The 15840-nt window shown below is 34.1% G+C and overlaps 1 protein-coding gene across 1 annotated transcript; it reads right to left on the bottom strand.

The window, feature by feature from the left end:
* Nucleotides 1–316: 316 nt before the first annotated feature.
* On the bottom strand, nucleotides 317–3095 carry LOC100814598 (uncharacterized). The gene has a single exon (XM_014762192.3). It carries the CDS (start codon nucleotides 2925–2927, stop codon nucleotides 531–533), a length of 2397 nt encoding a protein of 798 aa, XP_014617678.1. The 5' UTR covers nucleotides 2928–3095; the 3' UTR covers nucleotides 317–530.
* Nucleotides 3096–15840: the final 12745 nt, after the last annotated feature.

Here is a 15840-nt window from a genome sequence, read left to right as displayed (position 1 = left end):
AGCTATTCCCATGAGCATGTATAATGTTTCTAGTCCAGTATTTGACCTACCTATACAAAGTGGAGCAGAACAACAAGTACAAGTATAAGGTGAATTAGGAATTGAAGTTTTCTCACAAAAGGAAGTTTTACATATTCATCAACGAAAACATTTTTTTTAAAGTTGTAGATTATATTAGAATTAGAACTCAACAATCACCCTCGTTACAAAATCACTGGCAACAAAAAAAATGGGCATTCTCCTTGCTCCTTTCCTGGATTGTTGTTATGCTGATAAAAGAGCAAGGGTTCCTCCTTATCCCAAAAGTACAAAATAATTACGAAAAAATTGATGATTCATTAGAATCAAAGCTGATCATAACACAGTCGCTAACAACATGCTTTTTTTGGTCCTTCTAATATTCCTTCTATTTCAACCCCAAAGTGATGAAAAGTTTCCCACCAAATGTAATAAGGGAATAATAGAAGAGTTCTTGAAAGAATCTGATAAATCCTAGAATTACACAATTCTATAAGAGGTAAAAAAGCACATTACACTAAGGGAGCATCAGCATAGACATCAGCGAGCATGCCATCCTCACTGCCAGACAGGGCAAACAGCTCTGCATCCTTTTCTTCCTCACTAGAAAAGTCTCTCCTCTCAAGTTTGGCATGAGCTGCAATATATATCATTTTCTGAGCCCTCTCCAAGGCAACTCTTGAGTGCTTATTAGCTGAAATTTTCCTCATAAAAGACCAATTACTCTTAAACCCACACGAAGTTGCATGCAAAAAAATGAGTCTCACTGCAATCTTCCCAAGTGATTTAAACTCAGTCAAACAAGTTTCCCAGACAAGTCTACTACTTAACGGATTTGCAACTTTCATCTTCCCGGTTACTGGATCCCTTTGTTTCATCTGAACAGCCTGTGCATATAGCGGATCAAGCCCCTCTGATCTCCACTTCATCAGCTCCATCAACACAACATGAGCCTCTTCTCGCGAAGCCAGCCTGGTCAGTAACTTATCTACGTCCTTCTCCTGTTCGCGCGTCAAACACTTATACGGAGGAAGATACTTCCCACTTGCATCCTTAATCAAGTAAAGTGGATCAAGTATAAATGCTGCTGCCCAAGCAGGGTGATAATTCTTCCTAAACCGCTTCTCAACTATCTTCTCCACAGGTCCTCCCACGATGTTGTACTTCCCACACCACTCTTTCACCTTGCTCCTCAGCTCCTCCCAAAGAGGCAAGCACCTACCAATCAACGGCCTCTCCACCTCAACATCCTGTACCATCCCTCTAACAAGCTTCTCAAGCGAATAAACTGCCTCCAACTCATTCCAAAACCCCTCATTCTGGACAATCCCCGCAACCTCCCTCGCCAAAGGATCCTCCATACACATCACCTTAAACCCATCCTCCATCACCACCATTTGTATCACTCTAGCACAGCTCAAAATATCCTCCAACATAGGAAACACCACTCCAAAGTTCTTCAACGGATCACATTTTGGCGAAGGCACGCGAATCAGCCCACCACAGTCCATCTCCTGCATCCTGCACTTGAGGAAAACACTCCTCATCTGAGATTCATTGTCTATAAAATTGGCAACCTTCAAACAACTCTCGATCACAACTCTGAAAAGTGGCAGCTCGCGGTTAAAATCCTTGATCAAGCTAGCAAACCCCTGAAGCTGGCACGAAGTGTTCACCATCCAATGGTACTGCACCTCCAAGTTCCTCAACGCCTTGGCCTTAAACTTATCCGCCACAATCCCCACACACCTCTGCACACTTCCCGTGACCGCCGTAACCGTCTCCCACAAAACCTCCTCAGCATACTTAGAATTCTCCACTCCCCCAGTAAACACCGCCTTCTGAAACACACTACTCCCATTGGGGAGATTCACCACAAACTTGACCAAGCTTTCCCCGCCACCACTGCAACACAAGTCAAAGTTAAGCCAATCCCCACTCTTCCAGCCATCACTGGCCAACTGAAAAAACATGGCATCCCTAATCCTAGCCTCGGACTCAGCCTTGGCCTCCCCGAACCTAGCATCAAGCCTCTCCCCAGAAATCTCCCTCCTCAGATTGTTGGGCAAACCAACCTGGCTCAAAAAAGCCTGAAACTTCCGGTGCTCCAGCATGGACAAAGACACAGAGCCACAAGTTTCATAGAACCAGTCGAAGAGCAAGTCCAAAGCAGAATTCACCTGGTCCTTGCTCAAAGCAGGACCAGGCGAAGTCTTTGGACTCTTCAACTTCTTGACACTGTCCTCAAACATTGCCAAGGCACACAAGTCATCTTTCCCACCAGACAACATTAAATGCTGCTGCTGGTGGTGCTGGTTGTGTAGAGAATTATTGTTGTTATTATTATTGTAACCGATTTCGAAGCGGGAAGACTCGACCATTGCAGAGGAGTGATTTTGATAGGAAGGGGGTGACGTGGCGGGGGAGGGGCGTTTCCGGTTCGAACCGGGGGTGATGGAGGAAATGGGGAGAGGAGAAGGGAGTGAACCGGGCCTTAGACCGGAGCTGAAGTTGGAGCAGGTTCCGCGTTTCAAGTGTTCAGAAGCGGTTCGAGAAGGGTTGGAAGCGGAGAAGAGGGAATCGCAGAGGGAGCATTTGAGTTTGACGGATTTGGGGAGGCCGGTGTCGGGGTGAGGGACGAGAATGGGCTCGAGGTGGGCCCAGTACCAGGCGCCTTTGCCCTTGATGGCCTTTGTGCGGACAGTGAGGAGGCCCTCGAAGCGCTTGTTGACGGCACGGACGGCGGCGGCGGCGTCGTCGGAGGAGGGGAGGGGGTCGGTGGAGGTGGAGGTGGTGGAGGTCATTGCTTGGAGCTGGAGGGTTAGAACGGGGTGGTGGTGGTGGGGGGAGGAGGAGGTGGTGACGGTGGTTTCACCGTTTTGGTGGGAGTGGGTGTCGTTTTGGGGCATTTAGCCATAAAGGGGTTGGACGACGCTGATGGAATATAGAATAGGAGAGTGGAAGGAAGAGTGATGTGAAAAAGGAGTGGGAGGTGCATATAGAGTGGAGCTACTCAACAGGATACACACTCCTCAGAACAGGAGACTCATCAGTCAACCAAAAGGGCTAGTGTTTTTTCAATAAAACAAATAAACTAAAACTTGTTTTATTATATTTTTTTCTCAGTCATCACCACATACCCCAATTTACTGTTTGACCAATTCCATTAACTGGGTGTATGATTCTGGTTGTGTCTAAAACTTTTTATATAAATTAAAAATCCAACACAAATATTTATGTTAAATAAATTGTTTTTTACTCATGTGAAGAAAATGTGATCTTGGTGTCAATTATTTTGAGTTACTTGTTTTATTATATATATAAAACAAGTATTAAATTAGACTGGTGTAACTTTGATGATCATTGTATTATTTTTAACTTGATATAGATTTTTATTTTTATTAATACAATCGTTGAAATATGTCTATATATTATCAATATCGTTTTTGTCAAAATTGAACAACAATAAAAAGGTAATGAAATAATTCATATTTTAGTATATTTTAAAATGTTTATATTACGTTGATTTTAATTTATATAAAAGAGATAACAAATGATTTTGGATTAATATAAAATTTTACATATATAATTTATGTAAAAAAATTTGAATCCAACAGTAAATTTTTTAAAAAATATTATCAATGATATGACCTTGATATGAAATATCATCCATCAACTTTATCGATAATTAATCTTTATCAATAAATTTTACTCACCACTTTTAATGGAGTCTTTTGCTTCCAATCAAATCATCTTCCTTGCACAAATTGATTATTAAGAGAATTGAGTCTAACATAACTAGGAGTAATAATTTATTATCTCCATATGAATACTTTTTTTTTTTACTCGAAAGGAAGAAATTAGGAAGCATTATGAAGAAATTTATTTTAGTAGTTTGGATTAACAGAAATTTAGGAGTGCTTTTAAAAATTTGAAATTAAGATTAATATTTTTTTATACTTGCTTTAGTTACATTATTAATTTTTATATGAAAAGATACATTTTTTGCTATGAGAAATAAATGAGTTAAGTTGCATTTTTTTCTAATACAATGTTTGATATCTTATACACAAAGATAGATACAAACCAGTGAAGGTGTGATTTAAGTGTATAATTAGGATTCAATTTCTAATATTTGCAAATAAAACAATGCCTATTGTATATTTTCTCAAATGATTAAAGGACTAATATCTTGATTTTTAGTCGTGGGAATACATGTATTAGAAAGAACAGAAATAGAAAGTAAGTCAAAATCCGGGTCCGGGCAAGGATGGTACCTACAAGTAAGAGTTTGGTTGTTATATTTATGTGTGAGTTGATATAAATTTTGTCTCAGATTTCTACGATAAAAAATATAAACATTCTATTATTAGTTTTATCATTTTAAAGATAAAAGTGGAGTTTTAAATTTATTTATTATCTATTTTAAAATTTGAGTTTAATCTTATGTACCGTCAACCTAAAATAGTTTTAATTATAATATAACTTTTATTTAAAATCTTTAATTTAGTTTCTAAAGGTTACAGAATTGATTATCAGAAGTCATTTATTTCAAGATAACAAAAAAGATTTTATGGAATGTGAACTTGAAAATATCACTTTCTCATGTTTCTCATGTTTACTGTAATTGTAAAAACATTTTACAGAAATAGTTGGTTCCCAAGAATATAAAATAAACATATTTATATTTCTTCTTATTCTCATGTTAAGACGTAAGTATCTTGAATTTTTATGGAAATAAAATTTATTTTTTACAATAACTAGTCATCCTACTTCTTTCTTCACATTTTCTATTTCATTTCATTTTTTAAATTTTTAATTAAAGTGAAGTGTTAATTCTTTAATTGAAACCATTTATCAAATAATAAACCAAAACTAATTAAACATCATATTATTAGTTTTAGCATTTTAAAAGGTAAAATGAAATTTTAAATATATTTATCATCTACTTAAAAAATTGAATTTAATGAAGATGCTCAGACAATGTAAAAAAGAGTTTTACACTTTCAAGATTTAAACAAATTTTTTTTTCAACAAAAAATTCTTGAGACGTTTTTATAACTTTTAATAAATATTTGTCCTATAATTTTTTAACTATTGTTGTTTTTCATTATATACTTTTAATTTTTTTACAACAACTATTATTTTCTGCTTTTAAAAAATATTAACACAATTTATAATATTATTTTCACCAAAAAAATGCATTATTGTATATATTAGAATAAATATAATTTTAAATTGAAAAATGCAATTCTTATTTCAAGAAAAATACAAACAAATGGCTCAAACGCTTTCATCATAAATGAAGAATTAACTAAAATCCAAGAAAGAGCAAGAGGTTGATGGCATTGATATGTTGATTTTGATAGGTTTTATAAATGAAGGAGGCCCTTAGTCTCCATTTCAACAGGATCCCTGAGTAATGTCCGAAGAAGATTTTATGGTTGATAGCTTTTCTCAAATCACTTTCTCCCTAACAAAAAGAAAAGCTCTTAAAATTTTGAGGGTTAACTTCAATTATTAAGCTACTTGTGTGCTCTTGTCGTCTTCTTATTTGTTTTATTCCCCCTATTGCCACTCTAATTGCGTTTGATCCACTATCAATTACTTAATTAAACTTTTGCAAAAAGGATATATAACAAAATTTTGTTTCAATTAAAATATCATTTTTCTCACCTTATTTTAATCGAGTTTCTTTTTTATGGGTAAAAATCAAAGACATTGTCAAGAAGTTTTCAATAACTTACGTTTTTTTTCTTCAATAACTCACGCTTTACTCAATCCACTGTATTAGATTGATTAACCTTTTAATCTAGTTTAAAATACAATAATAATGTTTCAAAAAAGAATATTATGGCTTTTTATATTAAAAATATTTAAGTAAAATATATTTGAGGTCCCTCTAAAATTTAAAAAGTATTAATTTTATCCTCATAAAATTTTTCATATTAATTTAATTCTTGTAAAAATAAAACATATTTTTGTTGGTCCTCAATGATAACTATGTTGGATGATCATCAGTCATGACTCACAAACTTAAATCATTACACGTATAATTTGATTACAAATAAATTAAACAATTTATGGAGATTTTAATCCCCAAAAATGAATTAAACAATTTCTAGCGGCTAAAAATCTCCAAAAATTATAATTTTTGGTCACTTCTAGGATGATTTTCTTGCACTTTGTGATGGGAGATTAGGGGGGAAGATGAAACAATAATGGATTCGGGTGTTTTTTGAGTGTATTTGAGAAGGTAGAGAGAGAAAGTAATTAAATTTGTTAGTCACATCAAGAAACTGTTTAACGGAGTTACAAATAAGGATTAACAAAAATACATTTTATTTTCACAGGGACCAAATTATTACGAAAAATTTTATGAAAATGAAATTAATAGAACTCTAAACTTATTTTACTCAAATATTTATTTTGATTTGATTAGATTTCGATAATCTAATGTTTTCAAATAAAATAATCACATTTTTAACACAATGCATAAGCATATTTTACTATACACAATAACAATATCTATTGATTTACTAAAATCAGACTGCATTTATCATTTTTCATTAGCTAGCTTTTTTAATTAAAAAATGATTATCCAACAAAACTAAACATAAATCAAGTCAATAAGTGAAGTTCCTCTCCACAAGAGAAATATCAATTAATTTTATGTCTTCAATAAACTTGTTAAACTCTTATATTTCTCGACTTATGAATAAATGTTCTCTCCAATTATTTTGCCTATCTTCGTGATGCAATTGAAATCACCTATAACACACCATTTACTTATGGTAGAACTAGCTTTATGATGGAGCAAGTCCTTCCATAACCTTTGCTTTCCTTCCAAATCACAAGGTGAATACACATTGACAATTACCGCATCCCTATTTCTCTCCTTCCAAACTCTTTCCAAACCTAGAAAACCTTGACCCCTAAATACATTATTCAATTGAAATGCATCACTACTCCATAAACACAACAACCCACCAGCTGAATTAATGAATGGATTCATCTTCCATGACACCACATGTCCTCCCACAAAGAAAAGCATAATTCCTTATCAATGACTTCCCTCTTTGTTTCTTGTAAGAATAAAAATTGCCCTTCCTTTTTTCTCTCCAATTCCTTAACAAACTTCACCTTCAACCTCCCCCCAAGACCTCTAATATTGTAAGTCAATATCTTCATAAAAAATATCATGATTTCCTTCATTTGAAGCATTCATACCATTTTTTTTGTTGAGAATCCCTCTACTCCATTAATACCAATCTTTGCACCAAATTCTCCTCTTTGCCATTCAATGAAACACCCAAGGTCTGCCCCAAGTCCTAAATTTTCTTTGCCTCCATAACATCATTCTTCATCTAAAAAATATCATTGTAATTCCTATTGCTGCAATCAGGGGTAGAGTTGCTCAGGGATAGACACCCTTGTTTGGTATTCCTTCTTTTTCTAATGACACTTTTACTTTTCTTATTGTGACCCTTCAAAGATGAAGTTCTAGAGGAGCCATTGGAGACAACATTCAAAATAGGCCCTCTAGTAACTCCTTGCTTTGAACCTCCAAAAGGCATACCTTTCTTTGCAAGAGTCTTGTTGCTTTTTGACCTCACGTGCTCCTTGCAATCACTAGTGTCGGCCTTATTCTCTATTAATTCCTTTTGGCCCCAACCTCCATCTAAATTATATCCACAAATACAATACACATGGTAATATTTAAGAAGCACTCCAAATCTATTAGTATATTGATTGTGGTCATCCTAAATGATCTTGGACGAATAATGACCAACTTGGGCCTTCTCAATATTTTTGTCGCTGCCTTTAATTTCCATTTAGGCCAAAAGGTCAGTAGGCCTAATACCCTTGTTCTTTTGTAACCCAATGTAACAATCATATTAGTGGCCTTATCAATCCCTTATTCATGTGTACTTGCAAAAGACTCCTTAAGCCTTGTGTTCACCCAATCACGGTCATCTGAGTTAGCCAAAGAGGGTTCAACAAGGTTGCTTTCACACGCCCACTCCACCCCCTTACTATTTTCATGAGTAATTTGAAATTCGTACTGAACCCCAGTACCTTCATGTATGTCTTGCTCTAAATCAACTCTTGGGGATTTTTTGACATTGGTAGACCTTATAGGTGACAAAGAGCATGTATCCTCACATGCTTGGTTTCTACCCAATGTGTTTTGGAATGTCATGTTCTCCATTGTGTGGCTCTGATTCATTTTATGAGCACAACGACACTATCCACATGCTTCCTTCCTTGGTTTGTATTCTACCAACTCATTCAGAGAACAATCGACATGGATGAACCCGTATATACCCGTCTTATTATCGTGCAATGACTCACTCCTTCAAATTCCACCCCACGATTGCATCTACTTTGAGGTAAAGAAGAATGTTTTCCTCCATCAATCTCACATTACACAGAAGCCCATTAATCTTGACAGTGACTTTAGTTTTCATTGATTGGGAGCACAAAATGAACACCCATACCCAAGCTGCATCTACCTTGGACAATGATTTTGTCTCTTCAGCCATGTCTACAAATTTTCCAAATCTATTCACTAATTGTGTAAAGCAATCCTCCCCCAAGCACTAAGAGGTATCCCAATACATTTGAGCCACATTAGTCTATTTGTCGTAACCATATTATCTCTCAATATCTCTATAGATGTGAAAATAGAGAGAAAGTTGTCATCTTCAAATTTGGCGAATTCATTAGCTTTCTCCTTGTTCAGACTTGTTATGAGTACCAGATCTCCACCCAGATAACTCATTTTGAATTTCTAGCTCACAACCATTCATCACATAAATGTCCTTTAATCGATCAAACATCTCTAGACCATTTAGTGTGCCCACTCAGTTCTATTGGAGCCAACTTTTATCTTCCACTTTTCTATTGATCATCATTCATTTCCAGTCTACCTCTTCTTTATCTTATTTGTTGTCTACTTTTGTCTCCATACCTTATTTGGTCCAAGCTTATGTCACCATAGGGGTTGATCGTGCACTTTATGTTGTCTCTTGCGATGCTCAAAAGGTATGTTTTGTCTTTAGTAATTGTGGCGTCTGTTTGCTTCACTCGCTTGTTAGGGGTTTTCTGATACCAACTCCATTTCCATCGCTCTTGGATTCTTGACATTTATGAATCGAACGAAACCATACCTCCATCACCATCAATTTATCCTTTCTACAATGAACACTTCTTTGACGTATCAATACCTTTAGAATATTTGCTAGAATTCTCTTTGCCCAAAGTTGTCTGGAAAATTTGTAAAGGAGAAAGACACAATGTATTTCTTAACAAATCTCTTGTGCCTCATTATCTCCCACCTTTCGTCCTTGATTTCTCCTTCCTCATCGTGTTCCCCCCTCTCTTTCTCCTCTTTCTGAGTCTCACTTTCACCAAACATTTTCTTTCTCTCTCTCTCTTTCTCTCATACACACATACATGTAATAATGTGATTGGAAACTTTTTGTAATCTCACAAAGCGGGCAAGAAAAGCCACACGGCTATGATCATTGGCGACTAGACCAGTTGGGGCAGAGAGACCTCTAGTCTATGTGTATCCTGCAATCGGGAAAGCCAATGGTCCCCACAGAAAGAAGTTAAGAACATATTTGGGAATCGTCGCTCGTGATAAGGTCGATGTCACATACGAGAATTGGAAACAAGTCCCTGGTACTCAGAAGGATTTTATATGGGAAAATATTCAGGTATTTTAGTTAAATTTTGCATATTGTTAATTAGCAATCAAATTGTAATTTAGTAACAATAAAATGTAACTTTCCGTTTGTCAGGCTGAATTTGATATCCCTAAAGCATCAGATCTAAGGACAAAAAAGAAAATACTTCAGACTGTGGGGGAGCGGTGGAGACAATTTATGTTTGACTTGACCTCCAAATGGGCACTTGCAACCGGCAAGGAAAGTGTCGATGACACTGTATGCAAAAAGTACGACATTGGCAAAGAGAAGTGAGCCCAATTTTGTCAGACCCGTAGAGACCCTTCATGGGAGGTAAGTTTGTGATTTTCATTGTTTTAAACTTTAAATTCACTTACTATTATACATTGTAATCATAACTTTCAATAATGTTGTATTTTTACAGGATGTGTGAAAAAAGACACAGGTCATCCAGAAACAAAACATTGTCCCTCACGTGTTGTCTCGTGGGAGTTATGAATATCTAGAAAACAAGTTGATATAGGATAAGAAAAAGAAAAAACTAGAGGAAGCTGCTCAACCCGGAAGCACTGACACCGTGATTGATCCTCCATCTCCCATCAGACGACACGTGAAGTGGAAGATGACCCGCACCAAGAAAACTGGCCAAATGACATCTGAGGCAACAAAGGAAATTGCTGACAAAATTGTAAGTCACTTTCAATTGATAATTGTAATTATTTATGTTTATTGTGTGATTGAGTAAACCAATAAATGTGTTCCTTATAGGATTCGTTGGAGAAGCAGACCTCACAGGGTTCCTTTGTCGCCCATGGACGTTAGGATGTACTGACTGCTGCCATTGGGCGACCAGAACACCCTGGTCGTGTGCGTGCTGCTGGAGTCAGTGTCACAATCAAGCAATACTTTGGACCAACTCCAAGGACCTCCCGCACGTCTTCCTCCATGGTTCCCGAAGACCTGGAGCAACTGACGCAACAAATCAAGGACCAGTTGGAGGAGTCGATCATAAAAAAGTGACTCAACAACTAATGTTATCCTTCAGCCAGATACAGTCCCAATTTCAGTCGCAAATGCAATCACAGGGACTCGCACTGCCTGTTGAGCCTGAGGTTGGTCCTTCAGTTGCTCGTGTCAGCACAAAGGAGAGTTGTGTTGATCCCTAAGGGAATGATCCAAATACGGGTGACTCAAACAAATACAGGTTGTACGTCGAAGAAAATCCTCCCCGCCTGGTTGCCTTAGGAAGACTTGATGAGGGGTCCACAACCGTTCACAACATTCCTTTGTTGCATGATCAGGTCAAGGTTGGTGTTGAGGAGGGTAGAGATGCAGATGCTCTCATTCCTGTACCCACTGAAGAGGTTAAGTTAGTGGGGCAGACACTTAACACCTTCCTTGCTTGGCTAACACATCTTATCAAACTTTTATCAGAACAGGTATTTCAGTGTCATTAAATATATTTTTTTCAATTAAAGTGTTTACTGTAATTAAATTACGTTATTTAACTATGTTGGATAAATAGGGAGCTGTAGAATTGGCGAAACCTATAGATAGGTCGGATCATGATGTCGATGATCCCCTATATCTAATGACATTGACCATCCCACAACTTTTTCTTAAGCCGTTGCAAGTTATGTGGGATGCTACCGTGTTTGGGGTGTTTAATGAGAACTTTCCCTTGTACATAAAGCATGAAGGTCTGTCTGAAATAGCACACGGTGGTCAATGTCTCAGCATCTCTGTTATACAATTGTGGATTTTGTAAGTCAGTTTACATTATTGTTTATTACCCAACTTATTGCTTTTAAGTCATACATAATTTACTTTATGTTAACAACAATAGATATATGACTGAGACAAGTATGTGAGTGGGGAATGCCGATGTGTATGGATTTCTCGAGCCACAGTTCATCCAGAGATCTAGGCAATCACAATTTGAATCAGAAAGTTACATTAAGAACCGGATGCAAAATTTAAAACGGGATGTATACCTAGGAGCCTACTTGAATGGGTAAGTTAAACTGAATAAATGAATATAAATAATGTATAATAGTATAATAACCTATATATATTGGTCTCCACTGCAGTGCACATTGACAAATGGTCGTCATTTTGCCTAAGGAAAATGTTGTCATCTGGTTTTGTTCGTTGCATAATAGGCCAAACAACTACCTCAAAGGAATAATTAACAGGTCAGTGTTGTTTTTCAATACATTTGCATTAGCATTAGTCGGGAACATCAATATTTTAATTGTACAATAAGCATCCATGTTTGTATTCAACAATGCTTTGAAAGAACTTGACGATACTCAACAAAGTAAATCCAAGGCTGGTGCTAGGTGGATTATTGTTAAAGTAAGTCATTTAAACAATGTTTCTAGTTATATTTTAGTACTGTGTAGACTAATTTGTACTTAACGTTGAATTTCTAAATTTCATAATGTTTTTAGTGTAATAGACAAAAAGGAAGCACTGAGTGTGAGTATTATGTCATGCACTAGATGTCAACTATAATTTTAGGAAGTTTTAAGAATAATTGGGAAACGATAATTGTTTAATTCAAACAAATTTCATTTTCTTATGAATGGTATTATATTATTAACTTATATTTTATTATATCATGTAGTATTTCAATGATGCTAGACCATTGGAACCAGAGAGATTGAAGGCGCTTCGCATCTAGTGGACAAAATATTATTTGAAAGTTAAAAATGAAACCTAGGTTGCTTAGGAAATTTTGTAATTGTAGTTTACTTACTTTACATTTTTTACAATTCATATCTCCTTAACATTAAATATTCTTTTAATTTATAGTAATTAATAAATTTCTCATGGAATTTCTGGTAAAAACTGTTTCAAAACAGAATGAAAATTATATATTGTGTGGTCTGCTTTTAAAATTTGCAGGTTAATTTTGAGGTTATTGAAAAAACAGACACCATATTAAAAAAAATCCTTAAAAACAACATCGGTAAAAAATCGATGTTAACTTCCACTAACAACATCGGTTTCTTAAAAATCCGATGTTAACTTATTACCAGCAACATCGATTTTTTAAACAACCGATGTTAAATGTCACCAACAACATCGGTGTTTTAAAAAACCGATGTTAACTTATTACCAGCAACATCGATTTTTACTAAAATCGTTGTTGATATGAAGATATATAACTTTTTTTTTATAATTCTTATTATATAACATCGGTTATTTAAATAACCGATGTTGTATTTTTACATTAACATTGGTTTTGAAAAACTGATGTTAACGATAATATTTTCAACGTCGTTACTTTCAACATCGATTATTAACCGATGTTGAAAGTCCTTAATAACCGATGTTAAAATCATATTTTCTAGTAATGAGTTGTATTTGGAGTTTGGACACATGTAGTTTGGTCAATAGAAATATAGTTTACCTGAGAAAACTAACAAAACATACTTGAAGCTTGACTATGTAACATTAGATTTTTAAAGATATGAATGTAGAAAACATACATATGTTGTAAACGAAACCTAAAAAACCTACCCACTCCACAAGATCTTACTGTTACTTTGTAGGTACAAGATTTTGTTCGCCTAATTTTTTAGTTAAGAGATAATCAAATGATGAATCATATGTTGTTAAACACATGTGCATGTACCTAGTAGATAATCATTTTGCATGTACATGTACAACTCTTCCAAAAAAAATTATACATTACAAATATAGTGACAAAAAAAAGAACACAAGTGCGTGTACATAACATGAATCATTATGTTGTTAAACCAACAATAAAAAAAAATTAAACAAATCATAGGGATGTAGTGTACAGGAATAGAAATTACAACATTAAGAAAAGACATTAAAATAATAATTTTTATTTTAAAATGTTAATCTTTATACAAAATTAAAGCAATACCTACTAGAGTGTTGCATTACCAAAGCTTCATCGTAATCATTTTTCGTGTACAATTTTAATAATGCAAAGAGATGCATTAATCCAGTAAGAAAATAAATTATGCACAAGAAGATGACACCATACACTATTTAGTCCATACAAGAATTGACATAACATGTTAAGAATCAAAACATAATGGTCTCAAAACATCAAAATATTTGTGTGTTGACAAAAAAAATAAAAAAAAATATTTATTACACAACATTTTGCTCACCTTATGATATCACTTTCCTTCTATAAAGAATATTGGTTATTAGTTTTCAACAAAATAGCCATTAATTCCTAATTCAAATTATTTGAGTATTGTTGACCTCCAACAATTATGCAAATATACATTCCCTAATAAATTATTAGCTAAAGAATGCTAATTTACAAACGCGGAAGACATGATTATGTTTAGCTCCAATAACAAATATATAGTTCTTAATAAGGTCACTCAACATGTTGAAATCAAACTTATACTTTTGTGGAAATATTCTACAAAAGATGTCATCATTCTCATTTCATTTATTGGAATATAAAATCGAGAATCATAAACAAAAACAGTAAGATAAGAATAATTATTTACATTAAAATAATAAATAGTCACTTAAACTCTCTAATTGTTTGTGAAGTTTGTAGATACAATATTTTGTTGGCCTAATTCATAAATAGTTGAACTTTTATGTAATTTAAGCTTTATTTACTTGTTATTCAAAAATAAAGAGGAAGTCAACTTTTTTGAGTTTAAAGAGAATCCTATAAATTAAAATCAATGCTAAAAATAAAGCATTCTCTAAGAGTTCAGTTAAATGAAAAGAAAGTCTATATGACAAAAAATATACTTGAAACCCTACCTCCTCATCCCTAAACCCTAGAATGTCTTGAGGTGCTTGTGTGCACAATTATGACACCAAAGTTTGTTATTGAGGTTTGGCCACGTGGGGACTTTTTCATAGTGAATACCTTGAATGCTTCCCTGTATAGTATACATTAGCATTTTAGGTTTTTTACTTTGACTAATGCATATAAAATTTTGGCTAAAATATGTTTGTATTTGCTAAATATAAAAATATTCAGAATTTATTTTTATAAAATTTTTAGTATATTTTCTTTTTCATTAAATTATATTTTTTTTCATTTTTTGTCTAAAACAAGATTTGAACATTTGAACTTACATATATTTGTTTTTTTACATCGATAATTTGCATCATTAAAATGTCACATTTATTATATCAATGAAGCATATAACCCATGTAAAAAGAGCAATACTTAGCATCATTTTTTACATTGGATATTTGAATATTGTATTGGACCTAAAAATGATATTTTAATTTTATGAAGACAAAAAAATTACTAAAAATTTTACAATAATAAATTTCGAACATTTTTATATTCATGATAACAAAAAGATTGGTTCTGACGTTGGTTTTCCAATATATAAAATTTTCCCATTTGATACAAGATGAAAAATGATGCTAAGTCGTCTTTGCTAAAAAATATTATATTAAAAAGGAAATTTTAGTAGTAAATTGTATTTTTCAACGACAATCAATTTTTCAGAGGATGGCTCTTTAATCTGAATGATACATTGTTAATCCATCATAGGATTTATTTTTTCGCATCTTGATCATTACAATAATTATTTCTTTCTTGGTCAGTTTTATCAGAGAATTCTCCGTTTTACACAAAAATTTACTCACAATAATATTAATTATTTTGTAAGATCCCAAGTTGACTTTATATTCAAGAATAGGCTGTTAAATTTGTATACATAGTATTTGAGCTGTTGAGCACAAAAAGTTCTTGTACTCGATCTAACAATCATTTTATTTTGTAACATAAGAAAGGTAAAATTGTAAATTTGGTCCTTCTGTTTGTTTTAGAATTCGATTTTGATCCTCTTATAATTTAATTCACAAATTTAGTCTCACAGTTTTTTAGAATCTCATTATTTCAGTCCCCCAACCCCGAAACTGGATGTTGTATGTTACTTGCCAACATTGACCGTTATATATGACGCTTTTATTATACGTTGATCGTCACGTGTCACACATTTATTAAACGTTAATTTTGTATACCTAATTAATTTCAACTTTCAATAAAATCGCACAACATGACAGTTAATGTACAATAAAAACGCAACACGTGGCAGTCAAGGTAAGCAATTAATAGCCAAGGTACTGATGAAGCTCCATGTGGAGCTTG

This window comes from Glycine max, chromosome 9 (assembly GCF_000004515.6).
Source record: "Glycine max cultivar Williams 82 chromosome 9, Glycine_max_v4.0, whole genome shotgun sequence".
NCBI classification, from domain to species: Eukaryota; Viridiplantae; Streptophyta; class Magnoliopsida; order Fabales; family Fabaceae; genus Glycine; species Glycine max.
The sequence above is the reverse complement of the archived record's forward strand: the minus strand, read 5'-3'. Positions and strand labels throughout refer to the sequence as shown.

What these genes read in the sequence shown, in the direction of transcription:
- LOC100814598 (XM_014762192.3), bottom strand. Translation starts at nt 2,927, where the DNA reads ATGCCCCAAAACGACACCCACTCCCACCAAAACGGTGAAACCACCGTC.